Source organism: Eleutherodactylus coqui, chromosome 10, assembly GCF_035609145.1.
Source record: "Eleutherodactylus coqui strain aEleCoq1 chromosome 10, aEleCoq1.hap1, whole genome shotgun sequence".
Lineage (NCBI taxonomy): Eukaryota > Metazoa > Chordata > Amphibia > Anura > Eleutherodactylidae > Eleutherodactylus > Eleutherodactylus coqui.
In genome coordinates this window covers 60,059,714-60,084,809 of record NC_089846.1, presented here as the reverse complement: position 1 = coordinate 60,084,809, position 25,096 = coordinate 60,059,714, and the positions used below count along the sequence as shown (strand labels likewise).

Sequence of the window (25,096 nt, the reverse complement as noted above, 5' to 3'; positions counted from 1 at the left end):
TTCTTATACTGACCTGCATGTTTGTTAAGCTCATCTCTTAGACAACGTGACTCCTCTTGAATTCGCTCTTCTATACTCCTCTTACCCATGCCAAAGTTTCTCAATGTGGTGATGGAAAAGCGACGGAGTTGCTTCCAGCGTTCTCCATTACTGAAAAAAACTCCTGAAGATAAAAATCGTATATCAGACTGCGATACAATTAATCTGGCCTCTGACCTATGTGGATGGAGCATGGAGCCAATTACTTTTTAATTTTCAGCCCATGACACATATAGATCCCTGACTCAGCCCATTAACAAGGACTCTTAATAACAAAGATGACAAATTACATACCATAGTCTTTAAAGATAATTTCTGCAGCAAAAATTTTTGCTCTGTTGCTGAAGACATCAGCTCTGTCCACTAGCGCTTCCTTCACAGTATCATATCCATGCAGGACAACCGCAGGTCTCGGTCCAAGGTGAACAGTGAAGACGTCTCCATAAATCTTGGAAAGCTGTGGGAGTGTTATCATACAAACACAAAGATTAGGTGCAGATTAATGCACAGTCCCTCTGAATCTGTTAGTGATTAGTTGCGTTGTTGTACTGTATGCAATTTTTTTTTTATGACAGTTACATTCTAAAGGCCCATTTAGACACAACGTTGAGTGATCATCTTGCGCTCCGGTGGATGCAGAGAACAAGTGGCAGGGGCACTTGTTCTCTGCATCCAGGCATTTTCTGCTGGAGCACCCAGCTGTCATACAGCCGAGCGCTCCTAGTGGAGGATGCAGAAGAAAAGCAGGGGGTCCCTGCTTGTCTTCTGCATCCAGCTGTTCTCTGCTTAGAGCGTCTGGCTGTTATACAGCTGAGCGCTCTGTGCCGGGTATGGAGAACAGAGCTGGACAGCTGGGTCCTTCATACCCCGCCTGTCATCAGGGAGCGGGATACAGCTGAAACAATAGAAATCAGCTGTATACCGCTGTGAATCCCTGATAAGGCTCATCATTGTCTTTTAGCACACTGAAAGATAACGATTAGCGATGGTTTACCGAAAACTGCATGATGTGCAATTAGACACAACGACTATCGCTCAAAATATGGCTTCGAATGATAATAGTGTCTAAATGGGCCTTAACATGGTTATATATGTAGTATTTACAGTCTGTATATGGTGCAATGTAATTTAACCCTTACTCCTCATTTGTATAACTACTTGGAATTAATGGTGCTTTAAAAATAAATAATAATTAGAAAAACATGTCTGCTTTCCTCTATAACAAAGGCTTAGCTCCATTGAAGCTAATGGTGTATGTCAGGGAGGGGAACGGGTTAAAAAAAAAGGTAAAAAGGAACCCTCCAGGAAAAAGTTATACACTGTATCATGTCTAGTTCAGGTCTAAAGGGGGTGGTGCAAGGTTAATTTCTCTGGTGGTAATCAAATTTGTCAGTCATGCTTCATACACACTCAGGTCTTATCTCCCCACTTTAGCCTGCATTCCGCTTTTGTCTAGTCATGCTGAATCACAGTTAGCGTTAATTTGTTTCTTAAAGAAATAGTTCGAGGAGATATTCTTAGAACTGATTCTATGAAAAAGCACATTAAAATCCTAGAAATGTGATAGAAATTACTCTTTTTAGTCTCACCTTATTCAATGACTTTGGCAGTTCTCTAACGTTCAGCTGTAGCAGGTTTCCCAGGATAGGAAGCGGAGTTGGTCCAGGAGGCATCTCCTTCCGCTTATTGTTTTGTGACCTCATGATAAGAAGAATTAGACACATGATACAAAGAGCCAAGATTAGGGTCCCAGTTCCAGTGAAGTCCATTGTCACAGGGAGGGTTCACCAGAGGAACTACAATTCAGAAACACAGGAGTACAATCAGCCATAGGTCAATTCCTGGATTGGCTAAATTGGGATTGGTAGGAGCGTTGGTTAACAGAGATTATATGCAATATTGTTCCACGTAGAGATTAAAGAAATATTAAGAATTCACATTGTCATCATTTAGCAAATCCAGACTTCGCAATTCGTTCATGCCACATGTACAAACAGACAGTTCTAGACTTCATTGTCTTTTATGGGGAAACAAGAGAGATGTATCTGTATTGTTGAGTCAACTGACTTCTGTGGGAAGAACAAGGATCTGAATTACATGTCTGGATGGTATTAGGCCTCCTTGGCATTCAAACTTTTCTTTTATATTTTTAACAATAAAGATTTCCCCAGTCAAAAGGAAAACTACCCTCTGTGGTGATACTGGCCACGAGCAGAGCTGATATTTTCCTCCTGAGATCCGACAACTCTGACAATTTCAGGAGACTGGATAGAATAGAGGCAAAAAGGTAGAGTCCGAATGACACAACTCCTCATAGAAAACACTATGGTAAAACATTGACAGTATTTGCAATAGACCCCTACAGCGGCCCCAGTTGTAATAGTGACCCCACAGTGGTCTCATTAGTAATTGTGTTCCCTATTTTCCTTGAACATTAGGAATTATGTGTATTGTGATTGAACATAGCACTTCTTCAGTTTAAACTATCTTTTAGTAAATGTAAGCATTTAACTGCTTACTGACGCAGCCCTTTTTATTTTTTTGATTTGTTTTTTCCTTCCCACTTTAAAAAAAAATTCTATTTTATGTACCCATCGATGTATCTGTTTAAGGGCTTTTTTTTTTTGTGACGTGTTGTATTTGTCAGTGGTACTATTAACCCCTTGAGTGGCGGGTTTCCTACCACCCTGTCGTGCCCACCAGGGCAGGTTTTTTAAAATGGTCTAATCATTGAATTTCAACTAATTTTGCAGTTGCGTCTCAAGAGCCATAACTTTTTCACTTTTCCATTGACATGGCCATATAAGGGCTTGTTTTTTGCGGGACAAGTTGTGATTTTTTTAAACAGGGGGGAGGAAAAAAAGAAATGGGGAAAAAAGAAAAAAAGGGGCCATGTCATTAAGGGGTTAAATAATGTATTAACTTCCTTCTCTGGGTCATTACGACGCATGGATACCACATGTGTGATTGTATTTTTGATTTTTTTTTACAAAGTAAAGGGAGACAAGTGTTTTTATTATTTTTTTTTATAATTTATCTTTTTAAAAAAATTTTTTTTTTTTGTCCCTTTAGGGGACTTCCACAGGGACCCATCAGGACCCCTGATCACATTCCAGGGGTCCGATGGTGACAGCCCTTTACATGCTGCATGACAGCCCTTTACATGCTGCAGTCACAGACTGCAGCATGTAAAGGGTTAACACAGCAGAGATCGGAGGTTTTCTCTGATCTCTGCTGTAAGAGCAGGTACCTAGGTGTCCTCTGACAGCCAAGCACCAAGCTCTCCCTGCCACAGAGACCATCGGCTTGCTTCTGACAAGCCGATGGTCTCTATGGCAACCTGTAAACAAAGCAGGAGGTTGCCGACATATCGGCAATATCTTCTGCTGGTTTTTCAAAGCCCTTGCTTTGTTCTCTGTGGGACTGTGCAGGCAGAGCACACTGTCACAGCTTGTGGCATTGTGCTCTGCAGCTCCCATAGTGATACATAGCCCGGAAATCTTCCGGGCTATGTCACTATGAGTAGTGGAGCTCGTCCCGGAAAATTTCCGGGCGTGCCACTCAAGGGGTTAAATGTGCCTAAGGGCTAATGCCCAAGGATGGATTTCCGCCATGTAAAACGCGGTGAAAATCTGCAGCGTTACACCACAGCTATTAGGTTCTATTGAACCGAACAGCGGAATTCCACAGCTGGAAATAACCAGCAGCATGTCCTCTTTGGCTGGCGTCTTTGGTATCGTTCATATGTGCAGGCTATGATTATATGCAGTTGCTCCTCCCCAATCTGGGCTGGGTTGAGTGGGTGACGGCATATTAGTCTGCATTGAACAAATTGCTCCTCCACATCATAGTCTGGCTGACTACATACCTTTAGGGTTTATGTCGGTTTCGCCTGCCCTACGGCGATTATGCCGGTAGCGATTGTGCGTGCCTTATGGCGATCGTGCCTATGCAGATTATCAGGTATTGCATTTTGGGCTTTTTCAGTGAATAATGACATACGTATTTTTCAGACAACTTGTACAAGATGGACTTTCTAGCAAGACAAACTCTTGCTAGAAAAAACCTGCGTCTAACAGTACGCAGTAAGGGGGCCTTGGCAGTGCCAAGCCCTCCTGACTGCTTCCTTGATGGTCAGGTAAAGCATTAATAAAGCACTGTGCCCAAATATTAACTTCTAGTTCTCACAGCCACCTTCCTCCCTTGCTTGTAATTATACTGCCACTCAGTATCTGGACATCTGCTCTGTGCTGGCTGCTTAATGTCTGCACCTCAACTCTGCACTCGGGGCTTGGGTCTATGCCTTCTGACCTTTTGATGTCCAGGTCCCTTCTACAGCAAACTGCACTACCAACAGCTTTCAGTCCTAGAGCCAGTCAGCCAAGTTGGTGTTCTCTCTACACCTGATTGTTTATAAACAGTGATAACGAGTCGGGAGGTCCTAATATTTCTATCGTAGTCCCCCAGATCATCCTGATGATCCATTATGTGTAAAAGTCCTATCAAAATAAATGTATATTTTCAGCTGCACATATGAGTAACTTGAGGGAGTAGTGGAGACGGTGTTTAAATACTACAATGAATCCTGCATTTTTAGGTTAAGAGGTTAGATTGTATTTATGGTAAGGAAGGATATGTAAACCCTGCTGTAGATATGTAAGGGTGTGAACATAAGAGGTTGAACCTTTTTGATGTGCTTGCCTGTACATGGGTGGACTGACATATGATCAAGGGCCTTCAGAGACAGAGGTTACATGATTATTTTTAACCCCTCCATTTTCTTAGGATACCAAAGAAGTTTTAATTAGTATGATCATTTTTTTCTCAATTTTTGTTGTCTAAAACATTTGTGTACTCTACAGTCAGGTACGTCTTATAGTCTGAAAAATATGTTAGATCATACATAAAGTATTCGTAACGAGTACCACGCAGTGTTCGGGTTACTTTCATTTTCTTTCCTGAGAAATTTGCGCGCTTTTCTGGCCAATAGAAAGACAGGGAAGGCATTACAACTTCCCCCTGCAACGTTCAAGCCCTATACCACCCCCCTGCAGTGAGTGGCTGGCGAGATTAGGTGTCACCCGAGTATTAAAATCTGCCCCTCCCGCGGCTCGCCACAGATGCATTCTGACATAGCTGAGGGAAAGTGGTATCGTGTTGGAGCTGCTATAGGGAGAGTGTTAGGAGTATTTTCGGTTTCAAGAACCCCAACGGTCCTTCTTAAGGCCATAGAAATCGCAGATCGCACCTATGTGCGATCTGCGATTTCTGTTCTCTTCTCTATATGCGCTCAATGGGGCCGGCGGCAGCAGCGCCGACCCCATTGAGAACATATAGAAGACAAATCATTCTTCTCTGCCACAGCTGTAACAGAAGAACGATGTTTGCCCATTGAATTCAATGGAGCCAGCAATACAGCAGGTTCCACTGAAAGCAATGGGCTGCCAGCGTGCGCGGGGATGAATTGTCGGGAAGGGCTTAAATATATAAGCCCTTCCCTGCAATTCATCCAGAAATGTGTTACAATAAAAATATATACCGGCGTATAAGGTGACGGGGCGTATAAGACGACCCCCCAACTGTCACCTTATACGCTGGCAATACAGTGGAGCAAAGAATAAAAATCATTACTCACTTCTTCTGACGTTCTGCGGCGCTCCTGCAGGCTGTCGCTCCCTCCTGGTTCCCGGCAGAGCATTGCTTTCTCTACGAACGGCTTTAAATCCCCGCCTCCAGAAACACACGTGCCTTCAGCCAATCACAGCCAATGACAATGATGTCATTGAATGGCTGTGATTGGCTGTGTTTCTGGAGGCGGGGATTTCAAGCCTTGCGTCCAGAAAGCAATGCTCTGCCGGGAACCAGGAGGGAGCGACAGCCTGCAGGAGCGCCGCAGAACGTCAGAAGAAGTGAGTAATGATTTTTATTCTTTGCTCCACTGTATTGCCGGCGTATAAGGTGACAGTTGGGGGGGTCGTCTTATACGCCCCGTCGCCTTATACGCCGGTATATATTTTTATTGTAACACATTTCTGGATGAATTGCAGGGAAGGGCTTATATATTTAAGCCCTTCCCAAAAATTCATCCTGCGATCGCCGGCAGCCCATTGCTTTCAGTGGAACCTGCTGTATTGCTGGCTCCATTGAATTCAATGGGCAAACATTGTTCTTCTCTGCCACAGCTGTTACAGCTATGGAAGAGGAGAACGATCTTCATGCTGACAGTGCGGGGGGGGGGGGGGGGCACTCTTGCCGCTATTGTGGCTTAATAGTGGGACCTGTGAACTTGAGATGCAGCCCAACATGTAGCCCCTCGCCTGCCCTATCCGTTGCTGTGTCGTTCCCATCACTTTCTTGAATTGCCCAGATTTTCACAAATGAAAACCTTAGCGAGCATCGGCGATATACAGAAATGCTCGGGTCGCCCATTGACTTCAATGGGGTTCGTTACTCGAAACAAACCCTCGAGCATTGCGAAAATTTCGTCCCGAGTAACAAGCACCCGAGCATTTTGGTGCTCACTCATCTCTATCCATAACATAAATCAGCAGTTCTTTTCTTCATTAAATTTATAGGTTACAATAGATTTTAAAAAGTCAGACATTTCAAATCTGGGTAAACACAAACAATCTTTGCATTAAGTTTCCTCTTGTTATTTACCACATTTTTCTGACTAGAAGGCCTCGTTCACATAAGCGTGGTTTTTTGGTTCAATTCGATTTTTATTAATATTATGGGTTTACAAACAGATTAAAAGCCAAACATAAAAAAGAAAAAGAAAAAAAAAAAAAAGGAAGTTATATATATGTATCCATCCATCCTTGCATGTGGCATTAAAGGGGTTGTCTCGCGCCAAAACGGGTTTTTTTTTCTTTTAAATAGGCCCCCCGTTCAGCGCGAGACAAACCCAAAGGATGGGTTAAAAAAAAAAATAATAATAATTATATATATATATTACTTACCCGAATCCCCGCTCTGCGACGTCTTCTTTCTTCCTTCTCCAAGATGGCCGCCGGGATCTTCACCCACGATGCACCGCAGGTCTTCTCCCATGGTGCACCGTGGGCTCTGTGCGGTCCATTGCCGATTCCAGCCTCCTGATTGGCTGGAATCGGCACACGTGACGGGGCGGAGCTACGATGACGACGCGGGACCAGCTCTCCGGCACGAGCGGCCCCAGTCACAAGGCAGAAGACCGGACTGCACAAGCGCGTCTAAAAACGCCAGAAGACAGCGAATTTAGACGGATCCATGGCGGCGGGGACGCTAGCAACGGAGCAGGTAAGTGAATAACTTCTGTATGGCTCATATTTAATGCACAATGTACATTACAAAGTGCATTAATATGGCCATACAGAAGTGTATGACCCCACTTGCTGCCGCGAGACAACCCCTTTAACCTTAGTCTAGTGACTTGTCAGAAAACAGATTATATGGCTGGCAGAGATATTTACAATATATTTGCTTGATTCAGGTAATGTACTTAGCCTTGCTCAGGCGATGAGAGGGGGGTCCCATCACCCCCATAAACTATGGGGCCGCTCGTACCCCGACCCGTCCTACCCTCTTTTCTTTAATTCTTCTGCGAAAACCATCAGCTTGATATAGAGTTTCTGCTTTCAACTAGACTGAAAAAAAGAGATTATACCTAACCGATAATCGGGTTTCCAGGAGTCTCCATGACAGCACCACCTGAGATAGCCTCCTCCTGATAGGACAGGAACACACCGAGAGGTTAAAAGCTGCCCCCTTCCCCACCTTCCTCAGTGGATTCTAACGAATTGCCGGGGTAGGAGCTTAACTTAAATCTTTACCTGTGTTTTTTGTTGTTTTTTTTAAAGGGAAATTATATTTCGTGATTTTTCTAGCACCTCCTATTTAATTATCGTTTTTGGGAGGGAATGTACGGGTGCTGTCGTGGAGACTCCTGGAAACCCGATTATCGGGTAGGTATAATCTTTTTTTTCCCCAGTCATCTCCACAACAGCACCACCTGAAACGTACCAACTAAATTTTTCTAGGGTGGGATTGCCGCCGAGAGGACCTTGCGGCCGAAGGCCATGTCCTCGTCTTGCTGCACCTTTACCCTATAATGCTTAACAAAATTGTGCGGCTTCTTCCAAACTGCGGCCTAGCATATCTGCTCAACGGATGCTGAACTATGCTCGGCCCATGAAGATGCTACTGCCCTTGTAGAGTGGGCTTTAAGAACCGAGGGGACTTCTTTCCGCAGGGCCCTATTGGATTCTGTAATGGCCAGGCGGATCCACCTGGCTATGGAGCTCTTTGCCGCTTTGCTTCCTTTGTTTGGGCCAAAGAACTGGACAAACAGATTGTCGTCTCGCCTCCAGTGGCTTGTGGGGTCGATATAACTCAGGACTGCTCTCCTGACATCCAGGAAGTTTAGGGCTCTTTCTCCCTCATCTTTAGGTCTATCGAAGAATGAGGGGATCACTACATTTTGGGATCTATGAAAAGGAGACACTACCTTTGGCATAAAGGCCGGATCTGTTTTAAACACTAACTTTGTGTCCGTGATTTTAAGGAACGGTTGGCGAATAGACAGGGCCTGCAACTCGCTGACTCGTCTTCCTGAGGTAATGGCTACCAGGAAGACTGTTTTTATCATGAGCATTTTTATTGGCAGTGCCTCAATCGGTTCGAAGGGTTCTGCTGCCATCGCCCTCAGGACCCAATTAAGATTCCAGTCGAAAACATATTTGTGGGCCTAGGTTGTATTCTATCTGCTGCAGTCAGAAATCTGCTGATCCACCTATTCTCTGAGAATTTGGTATCACATATAGCACTAAGGGCTGCAACCGGAACTCTCAAGGTGCTTGGAGAGAGGCCCATCTCTAGGCCCCCCTGCAAGAACTCTAAGATCAAGGGGATGTCCGGAACGGAGTCCCGGGAATCCCTTTCCTGCCTCCATAAGGAAAACCTCTTCCAAACCTTCTGGTAGATAAGGTTGGTTGTCTTCTTCCTGCTTGACATTAACGTCTCAATTACTCTGTGAGAACCCTCTTCCTCTCAGTGTGGATTCCTCAAGATCCAGGCTGTTAGGTGGAGTCTGTCTACGCCTGGGTGGTTCAGTGGCCCCTGTGTTAGCAGATCTGCCCGAGCCGGAAGGATGACTGGGTCCTGGATGCTCAGAGTCGTCAGGAGGCCGAACCAGCTTCTCTTTGGCCAGAAGGGGGTCACCAGGATCAGCGTACATAACTGTGCTCTGAAATGCTGTAAGACTCTTGGAATCAGCGGTATTGACGTAAAGGCGTACACAAGCCCCTCTCCCCAGTCCTGGCTTAGGGCGTCTATCGCGGTGGGTCGATCCCTTGGTCGGAGGGAGAAGAAGTTCCTCAATTTGGCGTTCTCCCTGGTTGCGAATAGATCTAATTGTGGGGGGCCCCACCTATTTGTCAGGATTCCGGATGCCTCCTGAGAAAGAGACCATTCTCCTGGGTCTATCCGCCTTCTGCTGAGAAAATCCGCTTTTTGGTTCAGCACCCCCCTCAAATGTGTTGCCGAAATTGAGAGGACCCGGACTTCTGCCCAGCGGAAGATCTTCTGCGAGATGTTCTGTAGAGCGGGTGGCCTCGTGCCCCCCTGGTGCCGAATATGGGCAACCGCGGTGGTGTTGTCCGACAGGATCTTTATATGTTGATTCCGTACTGAGTCCCCTAGCTGTTGTAGGAGCTTCCACACCGCCTGGAGTTCTCTGTAATTTGAGGAGTGGTCTTTTATCTCCTGTGGCCAAAGACCCTGAAGAAGCTGGCCCACCACGTGCGCTCCCCATCCCCAGGCAGTTGCGTCTGTCGTGATGTGTGTGGCTGGGCTTTGTATCCAGTGGACCCCCTTCTGCAGGTTTGCTGGGGATGTCCACCAGCGCAAGGATACCTTCACTGAGTTTTGAATGTACATTTTCGTCCCTAATGAGGACTGTCTTTTGTCCCAAACTGAAAGGACTGCGGTCTGCAGGGCTCTGGTGTGAGCCTGGGCCCATGTTACCCCCGGAATGCATGACGTCAGGCTTCCTAGGAGAGACATGGCCTCCCGGATTGTACATGACCGTTTCCGCAGGAAGGTTTTGACCAGCCGACGGACCTTCTGTACCTTTACCTCGGGAAGAAAGGAGCATTGAGATTCCGAGTTCAGTGTTATGCCCAGGAATACTTTTTCTCTGCTGAGATCTAGGCAGTTTATAATCCATCCTAGGAACAGGAGCAGGTCGAGCTCTGTCGCCAGGTTTTCTGTCAGGAGCTCTCTGGACTCTGCTATAATCAAGATGTCGTCCAGATAAGGCATTATCAGGACAGATTTCTTCCTCAGGTAGGCGGCTACCTCTGCCATGATTTTGGTAAAAATTCGGGGCACTCAGGAGATCCCGAAGGGCAGGCATCTGAACTGCTGGTGATTTGTTCTTCCGCCCATATCCACGGCGAACCTCAGGTATTTTGGGGAATCCTCGTGGATCGGCACATGGAAGTATGCGTCTTTTAAATCTATAGACGCCATATAGGCTCCTCTGGGTATCTGTTTTATTGCTGAGGAGATTAACTCCATCTTGAATTTCCGGTACTTGATGAAGGCGTTCAGGGGCTTCAGGTTTATTATCATGCGATGTTTCCCGCAAGGCTTTCTTATCAGGAAGAGCTTGGGGTAGTGGCCCCAGGTTTCTTCATTCCGAGGATGTTGCATTTATCTCCTGTAGTTCTCGAATGCTCCGTCTTAGTAGGCGCAATTGTTGCGCTGAGCCCCCCGTGGTGATGTAGTTTCTTCTGGGGGGGGGGGGCGGGGGGGACACCAGTTCTGTTTGGTATCCCTGCTGTAGGATCTTTGGGATCCATGTGCCTTCGCAGATCATGGCCCATCAATCCGCAAAGCTCCCCAGCCTTGCCCCCACTGGGATGGCATCAGGGTCTCGGCTTTGAATCCCCCTGGTGGGGGTTGAAGAAGAAATTTCTTCCTTTGGGGTAACTTCAACGGCCTGTCTTGCCTTTGCCTCGGTAAGACTCGGGCTGTTGCGCTGGGGCCCGAAAAAAGGTCCCCCCTCTCTTGCCTTTCCTCTGGGAATCCCTTCTTCCTGTTGGCTGCCTTCGAGGATTTTGTCGAGGTTCGGTCCGAACAGAAACTAGCCGTAAAACGGAAGGGTGCACAGTTTGTTCTTGGAGGCTAAATCGCCCGACCATGACTTCAGCCATAAGACCCTTCTGGCAGAATTAGACAGGGCTGTCGCTTTAGCTGAGAGCTTTACTGTCTCTGCCGATGCGTCCGCCAAGAAGTTTGTGGCCATCCTTAGGATAGAGAGTTTACAATCTGCTCCCTCGGAGTTTTGTTTGTTATGTGGAGCTCCAGCTGCTCCAACCATACTTCCAGGGTCCTGGCCACGCAAGTGGCTGTGACCCCTGGTCTGAGTATGTTCGCTGCTGCCTCCCACGACTTTTTTGGGAGGCCTTCAGCCTTGCGATCCATTGGATCCTTTAATTGTGCGGCGTCCTCGAAGGGCAGGGTCGTCCTCTTAGCCACCTTGGCTACTGGGACATCTACCTTGGGTACTTCTTCCCAGCTCGCGCACACCTCGTCCTCGAACGGGTATCTTCTTTTTACCCCCCCCCCCCCCCCCCCTCCTAGTGCAGAAGGATACCGCATCGGGCTTCTTCCATTCCTTTTGAATCATTTTAGAAATGTTATTATGGACTGGGAAGGTGTGTCTACGCCTTTCCCCTTGTCCCCCTAATATCTCATCCTGCAGAGTACGTGGTTCTCTGGATTCCTCCCTTTTAAGCGTAGCCCTGACCGACTTAATCAGCTCTGTTAAGTCGTCTTGGTGGAATAAATATTTTTTGTAGTCTTCATCATCTGAGGACTCTTCGGGTGCTGGTTCCTTCTGCTCCGACCCGATTGAGCTCTCGGAATCGGAAAGTTTTTCTGGAATATATGCCCTTTTCTGGCGCTTCGCCCTGGATGCCCCTGCTGGTGGCGCTATCTGCGACGTCAGAGCTAATCGCACCTCCTCCTTAACCAGCTTCCTAAGGTCTTGCATGAATCCCCCCGATTCCTCCTTAACTAGCCTGGCTACACACGCCTTGCATAGAGGCCTCTGGTACGTAGCCGACAGTCTCGACCCGCACTCCGCACATTTTTGGGGTTTTGTTCTGGGAGGGGCGTCTTTTTTATCCCCCTGTCAGACAGAGTATTTTTGCGGATAAGCATGCAATATTCCAAACACAGTACATTGGGTCTTGCATAGTGCATTTTGCCGCACTGGCTACTTACGGCCGCTATGGCTGAAGATTCAGCAATGTCTGGTGCTGGAGCACTCATCCCAGATACCAGTGTTGCAGACACCCACTAGTAATGCTAAGCCGGCCTTTAGCGCTGGCTTCTGATTCTTTTTCTTCTCTCAGGTTCCTTTTTTTTTCAAATTTGGCGCCTCCACGCCCAGCCCCGCCCCCTCCTTGCACCCGGCAATGCGCGCGCGATGCCTTCACCGCGCTGGACACGTGACGCGGCGCCCCGCCCCCTCGGACGCGTTAAAAGGGTTCCCGGAGCGCCGCGCTCAGTCCTATACCGAGGGAGGAGGAGGACAGGGGCTCCCGCTTTAAACCCCTCATGGGCCGCCGCGGGAGGAACCTGGCCCGGGGGATATATCACCCCATGTGGCATCCCGGGAGTCGTCTGGCAGGAAGGGAGGACAGGCAGACCCACTACCCTCCGATCCGCCCGTAAGTACAGCTTCAGGCTGGCGTTTCCACCAGCCCCTCTCGGAGATTCTGCCTCCGGGCAGGACAGGAAGACACTGAGGAAGGTGAGGAAGGGGGGAGCTTTTAACCTCTCGGTGTGTTTCTGTCCTATCAGGAGGAGGCTATCTCAAGTGGTGCTGTCGTGGAGATGACTGGGGAAAATGTAACTTCCCCAACTAACAGGGGAAACAAGACATGGTTTTTAGGACACTGAGAAGAAGTAGGTGTGGATGGTGGGGGAGGTGGTGGTGGGGGGGAGGAGCGGCCTGAGAGACTTATCCCTCATCACATTTACCGGATTATCTCTCAAACTGGTTTTGTTCTGCCCCGCCATAGAATCAAAGTCACCAGGTCTCAGATCATTCCCAATGCTATCCAATTTTGAAACCTGTCAGTGATCCTGAAAGTTACCCAAACCTGACAAATGCTGTATGTCGCCTCCCAGGTTTCAGGGTTGTCACCCCCCAACTCGTCATAGCACATGAGGGTATGGAGTTCCTCCACCCACATTCCCCTAGTTGGAACAGTCAGGGCCAGTTGTGGGGTCATCCTTACTCCTGTGTGACAGATGTGGTGGTAAAGCATTGTTACCTCCTTCCATAGAATCGTCACCGGTGGGCAATCCCACCATATGTGTGTCATTGTGCCCCTACATCTCCAGCAGGTAGCGGAGACCTGGGGAAAGATCCTCTGGAGTTGATCTGGAGTCCTATGCCACCTTGATATTATTTTAAAGTTAAGGTCCAGGATCTTACAGGCAGAAGAAATCTTATGTGTTAGGGTCCACACCTTGGACCAGCTCTCCTCTGGAAGCCCCCCCCCCAGCTCTTCCTCCCTGGCCCCCACATATCTTAGGGTCTCCCCACCTGCCAGCAACAACTTGTAAAGCCTTGATATCATGTGCCTCGGAGAAGGGGAGGTGCACAACTGCTCAAAGGCTGTAAGGGGTGCAGTCAGATTCTCCCTGGGTGTCAGCGTGCTCACAAATCCCCTCATTTGAAGGTATTGAAGCCAAGCCCCTGGCTGTGGCGAATTCTCTACCAGAATGTCAGACATTGGTTTTAGGCTGGTCTGCATCAGGACGTCTCTCAGTCTGGGGATCGGATTAATCGGGAGAGCCAGAAGAGTGGAGTATCTAAGCGTAGCTTCAAAATGCGGATTGGCGATTAGTGGTGAAAGCCGTCCCGGTAACGTAACAAGTCCACCTGCAGCTGCGAAGCCCGCCCATGTCTCAATGAGTTGAAGACAGAATGGGGAAATGTTAGGCAGAAATCTGATACATTTTGGGGAAATCCAGAAGGCCCCATATAGGCCGTCCGGATCTCCCGAATGCTCCACCTCCACCCATAATTTCGAGGCCCTATTTGTGAGAATATCCAGAACACAGTTAGAGATATTGGCAAAGTAATAAAGGGAGAAGCCTGGGAGACTCAACCCCCCCTCGTTCTTTCCCTTGCCAGGAGTGAAAAGCGCATTCGTAGTTTACGTCCCCTCCATATAAAATCCGTTTTTTAGGTACACCCTGGGTAGCCTAATTGTGATTGTTTGACACAAATATAGGAATTTGGGCAACATGTCCCTTTTTATTACGTTGACCCTGCCATTTCAGGAGAAACAGGGGCCCCCATTTACCTAGGTCTCTCTCAAGATTTGTGGCAAAGGGGACAAAATTAAGTTTGAAAGCCTGGGAGATGTTGGTTGGTAGTTGGATACCTAAGTATTTGATATGGGACCCACTCCAACAGAAGGGGAACGTAGCCTTTAGAGGTGAGGCTTCGGCCTGTGGGAGCGAGACATTCAACACCTCCAACTTCTGTGCATTGATTTTATAGTTATTGACTCTCCCGAATTTTTAAAACTCCTTGAGCAGGACTGGCATGCTTACCCGTGGATTGGATAGGTAGAAGAGCAGGTGGTCCGCAAAGAGCGCCATTTTGTGCCCTATGGGGCTGATCCTGAGCCCCTTGATCGACTCATTGTTGCGGATGGCATTGGCAAGAGCCTTCATGGTCAGGACATACAAGAAGAGAGACAGTGGGCACCCCTGCCTGGTACCGTTCCACCCGGAATGCCCACGACAGCACCCCATTCACTCTGACCCCGGCCGAGGGATCCTAATATAATGCCATAATCCACTGCTTCATCATTGGCCCCATACCAATTCTATCCAGGGTGGCAGAGAGGAAGGGTCAACCCACCCTATCAAATGCCTTTTTGGCATCAATGGCTAGGAGGCATAAGGGGGACCTCAAAGTCCTCGCCCTGGATATTAAGGATAATGTCTTGATGGTATTGTCCCTTGCCTCTCTGCCTGGGACAAAACCCACCTGCTCCCCGTGTATCATAAGTTTACATTGATCAGTGATATCGGCCTGTAGCTCCCACAGGCCGAGGGTCCTTTGCCCTGTTTAAGTATGACTGCAATATGAGCCTGAAGAGCTTGTGGTGGGAAGCAGGAGCCCCTATTAACGGAATTGAACGCCTCCAACGCAATTGGGGAAAGCTCCTTTTTAAATAATTTATAAAATCTAGCGGTGAAACTATCCGGCCCAGGACTCTTGCCCAACTTCAGATTTTTTACAATCTCGGGCAGCTCCTGAGGTGCGAAATCCAGCTCCAGGTCTCCTGCTTCGGTAGGTGCGAGCTTCCTGGGGGCACGTTCAGACAAGTACGAGTCTATTTCTTTTGTGCGTTGCTCCTCAGCTATTTGGGAGTCCGCTTTGATGTTGTACAACTTGCTATAATAGCTTCTAAACTCTTCTAGTATATCTGTGGTCATGTGCACCAAGTCTCCCCAGCTTGACTGGATCTTAGGGACAAAAGTGAGTGGTGCTCTGGTGTGTCGTGTTCTTGCCAATCGACTGCCACACTTGTCCCCATACTCAAAAGACCCTCTCTTTAGCTTGTCCCTAAGGATCAATGAGTGCTGGTCGAGTATCCCCAAGATTTGCTGTCTGATAGGTCAAATATCAGCCCGGAGAGCATCATTTTATTGATATTTATTGGCCGTCTCCTTAGTCCTCAGAACAGCCAAAAGGCAAAGAAGAGCAACCGACCTATCTCGTCTAGCCCCCTGCGAGATCACCGGGGCCAGAGTCGGGTCGGTCCGATGAGTCACTACAAACTCCTCAACTGCTTTTCTAACCTCCATGACACAGATAGGGTCTTTGAAGAGGTTGTCATTGGGCCTCCACGAGTGACATCTAGGTACCTTTTCCCAGCCCAAGAGACTCCTATACACAGGAGAGTGATCAGACCACAGAAGGTCCCCATGTGAACAAGTCGGGGCACAGTCCAGCAGGCTATGTGAAATCAGGAGATAGTCTATTCTGCTGTAGGAGTTGTGAACATCTAAGTGGAAAGTGTAGTCCCTGACGCCCAGATGTAGGATTCTCCAGAGGTCTACTAAATGTAGTGAATCTAGAGCTTTCCTAAATGCACGTGTTGCTGCCCGAGAGATGGAGGACTTACCAGAAGATGTCTCTGTGACTGGGTCCAACGCCAAGTTAAGATCTCCCCCCAGGACGATCCGCAAGCCTCCTGCGAACTCAGCCAGACTTTTCAGAAATCTTGTTGCCTGTGTGATCTGGTTCTGGTTGGGGAGATACATGTTAGCAAAGGTAAACACAATGCCTACCACTTCGAGCTTTAGACAAATGAATCTAACCCCAGGGTTTTTTATGGAATCAATAAACTGGTGCTGGAAAGATCTATGCAGAGCAATGGAGACTCCACCCGCCTTCCTCAAAGGGTCAGGCCCACGGAACCACAAGGGGTAATGCTGAGTACTACAGGTCGGCACACAACCCTTTTTAAAGTGGGTCTCCTGGAGTAGAGCTACCATTACTTTCTTCTTATGCAGGTGATATAGGATTTGTCTCCTTTTCTGGAGGCTATTTATGCCTTTGGAGTTAAATGTGCAGAAAGTTACATTCACCATTTGTGCGTTCTTGTCAGTGATATGCATATGGGCCTCCTACCTACCCCCACCCGCGGAAATGGTTGTAGGGAAATAGGGGTGGGGGGAGCACACACAAGGAAGGGACACACAAGGAAACATAAAAACATAAACTGTCTCATAGAACAAAACAAAACCGTTTGAACAAACAAAGAAGAGCTACAAGTCCCACGGGAACTCTTACTCACTAGAAAACTGCCCTACGTTGGCAGTGAATAACAGCTGAACTCTCTATCTACCCGATCTGTGAAGGTGGAGCCTCAGAGGAGATTCGCGCCCTCCCGCACCCAGACCTGCCACTGGATTAAATTTCCAATCAGTGGAACTAATGGAATAAATTGCTGCCTAAGACCACACCCCGACCTGACCTTGGTTTGTTGGCCCCAATTAACTTGAAGCGAACAGTCCTAATTAAAGGCGAAGAAAGACATAAGAAAGACAAAGAGGTGCGCCTGTTGGGAATCAGTATCTGGAATCGCTTCAGGCTTCTCCTCTCTCGCTGCGGTGTGAAGCTCTACGTCAGGCTGCATTCCCACGAACGTATATCGGTTCGGTTTCCACGCCGAGCCGATATACGTCGTCCTCATCTGCAGGGGGGGGGGGGGGAATGGAAGAACCAGGAGCAGGAACTGAGCTCCTGCCCCCTCTCTGCCCCTCTGCACTATTTGCAATGAAAGGAGGCGGGACAATCAGGGAAAATGAAGACGGCGAGTTTGGTAGTTGGACAAAAGCTTGAGTGTCCACAGAAACTTAGGAAGGTTTCCCAGGCCCCTAAAACTCGCAGACCTGCCATTCTTGGATGCATGTATCGGGAATGGAAAGCCCCAGCAGTATGGGGTTCCCCTCTCTTGAAGGAGCGTCAACAAGGGCTTCAGGGCTCTGCATAACAGGACGGTACGGCGGGAGAGATCCGGCAGGATCATGATTTTCTCTCCCTTGAATGTTATGTCCTTCAGAGCACGGGATTTTTGTAGGATTAAGTCCTTATCTTTGTAGAAGTGTATTCTGCAGACTATGTCTCTCGGTCTGCTTGGATCAGATGGTTTCAGCCCCGGTGACCTATGGTTTCTGTCCATTTCTAACGTTGTATCTGCCGGCCGCTTTAGTATACTATTGAAGAAATTCTGAGCCCACGATTCTAGTTGTGACAGTTCGATGTCCTCCGTAAGGCCCCTGATTCCAGGTTATTTCTCCATTGGTGGTTTTCCAAGTTGTCAAAGAGTGAAAACAACTCAGAGATTTGCTAAGAATGAGAGTGTAGCTCCTGCGTATGGGAGTCTATATTCTCAGCAATTTTCTCTTGCGCTTCTTCCATGGTTTCAACTCTCTGACCCACTTGCCGAATTTCTTGTTGAAGGGCCGCAACGTCCTTTTTACGTGCAGATTCCAATTGATAAAATAAGGTATCGATATAGTGCTGGGTCGGCATAGCCCTCAAGTGTTTCTTCCAGTCCCAATCATCCCTCTCTCCATGTACTGAGTTGGAGCGAGTGGAGAGATTTGAACCAGCCTGTGGGGCAGGTGATGACATCCCCTTTCAATTGTTTGTGGGTGCAGTGGAGATGTGGGTCGGTTCAGCCATGTCTGCGTGTGGCTTAAGGCTGGTGGACGGGGTCGCTTCCTGCGCGGCTACGATCGTCTCTCCTATACTTTCGGTCGATCCTTTGTGGGAGCGGGGTCGGCAACTGCTTTGGGTATTTTATTGTGGCCAGTGAAGGGGCTAGCTCGCTATCAGGAGGTACCCTCTCTTCGTGTTGCTGGCGCGGCGAGCTTCCTTGTGTTGCAGCGTTGTGTTATAGTCTTGGGGGAGGGAGGGGTAGGACACGCTCCTGGACAATTCTCTGGGCTATTCCTGTGTGCTCCTGGACCTCAGAGCTGCTTAGTTTCTGGAACTGAGCAGGCAAGTTCATATGGTTGCTAATATGTACATTTATCACCCTCTGGGTTGCTTTAAGTGACTCTACCCCTGGGGGATTGATGTGGGGGGACCCTCACCTTCATCAGTTTGCTGGGCTCAGGCCTCTTATCTCTGGGGCTCCAATCTTCCCCGTGTGTGTTTGTGTGTGTGTGTGTGGGGGGGGGGGGGGGGGGTGATGGGGATCTACTGGGTGCTGGCATGTCTCTGAAGATGTTGCTGCTGCTGGGCCACCTCCTCTTCTCCCCCCCAGTCATGCGGCTCACCTTCTGTTCCAGGCCCCTCTGGGTCTATTGCACCATGCACCTCCTCTTCTCCCTGTACTTCACATGTGCTTTCCCCGAGGCCTCTCGCCTCCCTACTCCCAGGAGCGTCCCCTCCGTTGGCCTTTCTGCCCATTGTTGGGCTGGTCTCCATAGCAGCCATCTTGGCGAAGTCAGCCTGCACAGCTCTGTCCTCTCCCACCGCTTCCGCTGTGTGTCGGGGACCACATGTGTTGCCAGCAGCGCTGCCGACGCCATCTTGTGAGCTACTGAGCGGGTTTCTCCCTGCTTGCAGACCTGCAGAGAAACGCCGCAAGGCTTCTTCCCTTCTCCTCCATGTCACTCTTTGGGGTGCCTCTCTTCTTTCCCCTCGCCACGATGCAGGTCAGTCTGGTTAGGGTCATCTGGTAGGTGCATATATCAGGCTGGAAGCGGGCGTGAAAACCCTGCCGATATACGCATGTGTGAATAAGCCCTAAGTTTGCAATGAAATTGCCTGTGCACACGATCGGAAGCTGCGTGGTTCATGTTATCCAGTTCCCATAGGAGTCCATGGAAAGTTCTGCACAGCACACACCACAGATAGGTCAGGTCCTAGCTTTTCATGCACCATGAACCTTAGATGCGAGCTTTGCGCATACATGTCCTAAATTAGTTACCTGCAAGTTTTTTGCGCATCTAAAATTCCTTCATCTGAACCTTTCCATAGGAAACCATTGGTTCTATTAGACGTAGTTTTTTTCATGCGCTTATTCTATGCTAAAACCCCGCCTGTATGAACAAGGCCTAAGGCTACCTTCACATGAGCAAGAAGATTCACACAAACTTTGTGCATTACGAGACGCACAAGTATGAACCCTTTTCTTTTGAATGGTGTCATACACATAAGTGATGTTTTACCCCATGGCACCGCGATGCAGGAAACAAATGGCAGCATGTTCTATCTATCTGTGTTTTCTCCCTTCATAGCGGCCATTGTTTTCATTGAGGCCGGGAGCAGTGCTCTGAGCTCTCGCCCCCTCTCTGCCTCCTCTCCACCCCTCTGCACTATTTTCAATTAGAGGAGGCGGGGTGGGGCGGGGCTAAGTGGGCAGGAATTAGCTCAGCCCCCGTCCAGCCTCCCCTCATTGAAAATAGTGCAGAGGGGCAGAGAGGGGGTGGAGAGGAGGCAGAAAGCTCAGAGCACTGCTCCCGACTCTTCCAGCCTCCTCCCCCTGCAGACAGAGACGCCGTATATCGGCCTACGTGAATACCCGGCCGATATACGGTCGTCTGAAACAGCCCTAAGATGCAGTTTTCATTAAGATAAAATATTGCTGAAAGTGTCTACTCCTTATAATTCAGAGGCAGCGGGGTCAGATAGATCCAGAGACTCTGGACCGCTGTCATAATCACTCAGAAGTGCGCAGATCAATCATCGAGAGAATGCTTCAGCAATACATACCAGGGCAGCACAGTCCTCCCTCTCCCTGCCCGATCAGTCACTCCCAGCAGATAACGCTGGAGATCACTCATATGAGGTGCAGGTCTCCTCCTTTATACACAGGGATAGTTAATAGCAATGATCAAAGGTCTTGCAGTACCTTAAATGATGTCATAACCATGTCAGCAGGAAGCAGCTGGAGGGGGTCATGTATCACTACACTTGTATGTGGGGTTTAAGTGTTAAAGGGGTTTTCCAGGAAGCCCCGGCTGCTCTGCCACCTGTGTAGTAGATGGCGCTTGTAATTGCAGGCTGGGGTCCCATTAATTTTCTCGCACTAACAGCTACGGGGGCCTAGAAAACCTCTTTAAAAACAGCTGTGTTTAATATGCCAGCTGTAGATGTGTGTGTGGATTTGACAGTGCTGTATAAGCTAGGTTTGTGTATGCATGTATATAGCAAAACTGTGTGTCTGTGTATGCATGTAGCAGGGTATTGTATTCTGCAGAGCAGTTTATGCTGCAGAGCTATCTCTGTATGTAGCAGAGTTGTGTATGCAGCAGAACTATGTATGTAGCAGCATTGTGTATGCTGCTGAGCTATGTGTGTATGTAGCAAAGTTGTGTATGCTCAACAGCTATGTGTGTATGTTGCAGAGATGTGTGTGTATATAGCAGAGTAGTGTATTCTGTAGAGTTGTGTTTGCTGCAGAACTATGCGTGTATGTAGCAGAGTTGTGTATGTTGCAGATCTATATGTGTATGTTGCAGAGTTGTGTTTGCTGCAGAGCTATGCGTGTATGTAGCAGAGTTGTGTATGCTGCTGAGCTATGTATGTATGTAGCAAAGTTGTATATGCTGCAGAGCTATTTATGTATGTTGCAGAGCTGTGTGTGTGTATGCTGCAGAGTTTTTTTTAATGCTGCAGAGCTGTGTGTATGTAGCCTAGCTATGTATGATGCAGAGCTATGTGTGTATGTAGCAGGGTTGTGTATGTTGCAGAGCTATGTGTGTATGTAGTGGTGGTGTGTATGCTGCAGAGCTGTGTGTATGTAGAAGAACTTTTTATGCTGCAGAGCTGTGTGTGTATGTAGCACAGTAGTGTATTCTGCAGAGTTGTGTTTGCTGCAGAGCTATGTGTGTATGTAGCAGAGTTGTGTAGTCTGCAGAGCTACATGTATATGTAGCAGAGTTCTTTATGCTGCAGAGTTGTGTATGTTGCAGAGCTATGCATGTATGTTGCAGAGCTGTGTATGCTCCAGAGCTATGTGTATGTAGCAGAAGTTTTTATACTGCAGAGCTATGTGTGTATGTAGCCTAGCTGTGTATGATGCAGAGCTGTGCATACATGTTGCAGAGCTATGTGTGTATGTAGCAGAGTTGTGTATCTTGCAGATCTATGTTTGTTTGTACCAGTTGTGTATGTTACAGAGCTGTGTGTGTATGTAGCAGAGTTGTGTATGTTGCAGAGCTGTGTGTGTATGTAGCAGGGTTGTGTATGTTGCAGAGCTGTGTGTGTATGTAGTGGAAGTGTGTATGCTGCGGAGCTGTGTGTGTATGTAGAAGAACTTTTTATGCTGCAGAGCTGTGTGTGCATTTGGCAGAGTAGTGTATTCTGCAAAGTTGTGTTTGCTACAGAGCTATGCGTGTATGTGGCAGAGTTGTGTATGCTGAAGAGCTATGTGTATATGTAGCAGAGTTCTTTATGCTGCACAGCTATGTGTGTATGTAGCAGAGCTGTATATGTTGCAGAGCTGTGTGTGTATGCTGCAGAGATTTTTTATGCTGCAGAGCTATGTGTGTATGAAGCAGAGTTTTTTATACTGCAGAGCTATGTGTGTATGAAGCAGAGTTGTGTATGTTGCAGAGCTATGTGTGTGTGTAGCAGAGTTGTGTATGTTGCAGAGATTTTTTATACTGCAGAGCTATGTGTGTATGAAGCAGAGTTGTGTATGTTGCAGAGCTATGTGTGTATGTAGCAGAGCTGTATATGTTGCAGAGCTATGTGTGTATGTAGCAAAGTTGTTTATGCTCAACAGCTATGTGTATATGTAGCAGCATTGTGTATGTTGCAGATCTATGTGTGTATGTAGCAGAGTTGTGTATGTTACAAAGCTGTGTGTGTATGTTGCAGAGGTGTGTGTATGTAGCAGAGTTGTGCATGTTGCAAAACCGCGTGTGTATGTAGCAGAGCTGTGTATGCTGCAGAGCTATATGTGTATGTAGTGGAGGTGTGTATGCTGCAGAGCTGTGTGTGTATGTAGAAGAACTTTTTATGCTGCAGAGCTGTGTGTGTATGTAACAGAGTAGTGTATTCTGCAGAGTTGTGTTTGCTACAGAGCTATGTGTGTATGTAGCAGAGTTGTGTATGTTGCAGCGCTATGTGTGCATGTAGCGAAGGTGTGTATGTTGCAGCGCTATGTGTGCATGTAGCGAAGGTGTGTATGTTGCAGAGTTATGCGTGAATGTAGCAAAGTTGTGTATGCTGTAGAGCTATGTCAGTGTGTAGCAGAGTTGTGTATGCTGCAAAGCTGTGGTGTGTATGTAGCAGAGTAGTGTATGCTGCAGAGTAGTGAACGTTGGGACAGCTGTGTGTGTATGTAGCCAAGTAGTGTATGCTGCTGACCTGTCTGTATGTAGTAGAGTTGTGTATGCTGAAGAGTTATGTCTGTATAAAGCAAAGTTGTTTATGCTGCAGAGCTATGCTAGTATGCAGCAGACCTGTGTGTGTATGTCGCAGAGTAGTGTATGCTGAAGAGCTATGTCTGTATGTAGCAGATTTGTGTATGCTGCAGAGCTGTGCGTGTATGTTGCAGAGTATTGTATTCTGCAAAATAGTAAATGGTGCACAGTTATGTGTGTATGTAGCAGAGTAGTGTATGGTGCACAGCTATGTGTGTGTAGTAGAGTTTTGTATGCTGCAGAGCTGTGTGTGTTATTGCATGCACAATGGGTGTGTAGCAGTGCTGTGTATAATATGAATGTATGTGCTTGTGCCATTATTTAAATAGACACACTAGGTGTAATAGGAGCTGACTGTTCGCTGTTTACCCCCTTTTCTATACTAGAATACAAAAGTTAATGATGGTAGCCCCTCCACTTTTTTAGACCCCCAGAGATGTTTAAATTTGTATGAAATATTGTTTCCTATTGTCAAAATCTGGGGTGTGTTTTATAGTCAGGTGGCTCTTATGGTCTGAAAAATACAGTAGTTATCTCTTATTGATGTGCATTTCAGCAATAATTTGTCTAATTACATCCTTCAGCACAAAAATTTTGTAAAACAGAGCGATTCTAGAAAAAAGTTTGGTACCATGTTCTCCAGGAGAGCAAAATGTCACTGTTCTCAGTAAGAGAAGCCAAGTAATTAGAGATGAGCGAGCGTACTCGGAAAAGCACTACTTGCTCGAGTAATTTGCTTTATCCGAGTATCGCTGTGCTCGTCCCTGAAGATTCGGGTGCCGGCACGGAGCGGGGAGCTGCAGGGGAGAGCGGGGAGGAACGGAGGGGAGATTTTTCTCTCCCTCTCTCCCGCCCGCTCTCCCCTGCTCCCCGCTGCGACTCACCTGTCAGCCGCAGCAGCACCCGAATCTTCAGGGACGAGCACAGCGATACTCGGATAAAGCAAATTACTCGAGCGAGTAGTGCTTTTCCGAGTACGCTCGCTCATCTCTACAATGTACATCTTGTAGATATGATGCTTTTTGTTAGGCATTAAAAGGTATCTTATCTACAAGATTACTTTGTTTCTCTTTCTGAGATCAGTCACATGGAGCCTTTCTAAACATTATAATGTCCTTCATCGAGGGATAGAGCAACCGGTGGTGGTTACGGCTATTGCCATAAATTCAATTCTCAGCAGTATAGCATGCATAACTTACATAAAAAGCTTCTCCCATCCACAGCCAGCGGACAGGCTGACTACCATGTAAACATTGTCAATTGGTGGGGCTGAGGGTTGGACCAGAAGTAGTATGCATTCCACTGTGGAACGCACTTCCCCGTACTGTGTCTCAGACTATGACACTAGATTGATCCCACCAATGGAACAGCTCGTCCCTCTACATATTAATATAGCTCGACTGCCATCTAGTGGCAAACAGGGAAACCTCATTTACCACAGGCTATTATTAAATTGCCATATACACATAGATAATGAAGAGATGAGCGAGCACCAAAATGCTCGGGTGCTCGTTGCTCGAGTCGAACTTTCCGCGATGCTCGAGAGTTCGTCTCGAGTAACGAACCCCACTTTAAGTCAATGGGCGACTCGAGCATTTTTGTATATGACCCATGCTCCGCTAAGGTTTTCATTTGTGAAAATCTGGAAAACCAAAGAAAGCGATGGAAACAACACAGATACGGATAGGGCAGGCGAGGGGCAACATGCTGGCCTGCATCTCAGGTTCCCAGGTCCCACTATTAAGCCACAATAGCGGCAAGCGTGCCCCCCCCCCCCAACAATTTTTACTTCGGACAAACCCTCATTAGCAAGGCACACCTTAGCAAAGCACCACACTACCTCCAACTAAGCACAATCACTGCCTCTTCTCCTGGGTTACATGCTGCCCAACCCCCCCCACACGACCCTGCGTCCGCAGCGCACACTCCCTGCGCAGCCTTCAGCTGCCCTCATGCCACACGCTGGCCTCATAGCCACACCACCCTCATGTCTATTTATAAGTGCGTCTGCCATGAGGAGGAACCGGAGACACACACTGCAGAGGGTTGGCAGGGCCAGGCAGCGACCCTCTTTAAA

At 47.7% G+C, this 25,096-nt stretch overlaps 1 protein-coding gene across 1 annotated transcript in view; it reads right to left on the bottom strand.

Moving 5' to 3' along the window:
* Positions 1-24,327, bottom strand: part of LOC136580510 (cytochrome P450 2C18-like) — a 48,991-nt gene extending 24,664 nt beyond the window's left edge. Inside the window, exons 1-5 of the mRNA XM_066581118.1 lie at positions 24,219-24,327; positions 16,251-16,371; positions 1,629-1,835; positions 334-496; positions 14-163 (exon numbers count right to left, since the gene is read on the bottom strand). Coding sequence (XP_066437215.1) covers positions 14-163; positions 334-496; positions 1,629-1,808 — 493 coding nt within the window. The 5' untranslated portion in view covers positions 1,809-1,835; positions 16,251-16,371; positions 24,219-24,327. The remainder of the gene's footprint in view (positions 1-13; positions 164-333; positions 497-1,628; positions 1,836-16,250; positions 16,372-24,218) is intronic.
* Positions 24,328-25,096: the final 769 nt, after the last annotated feature.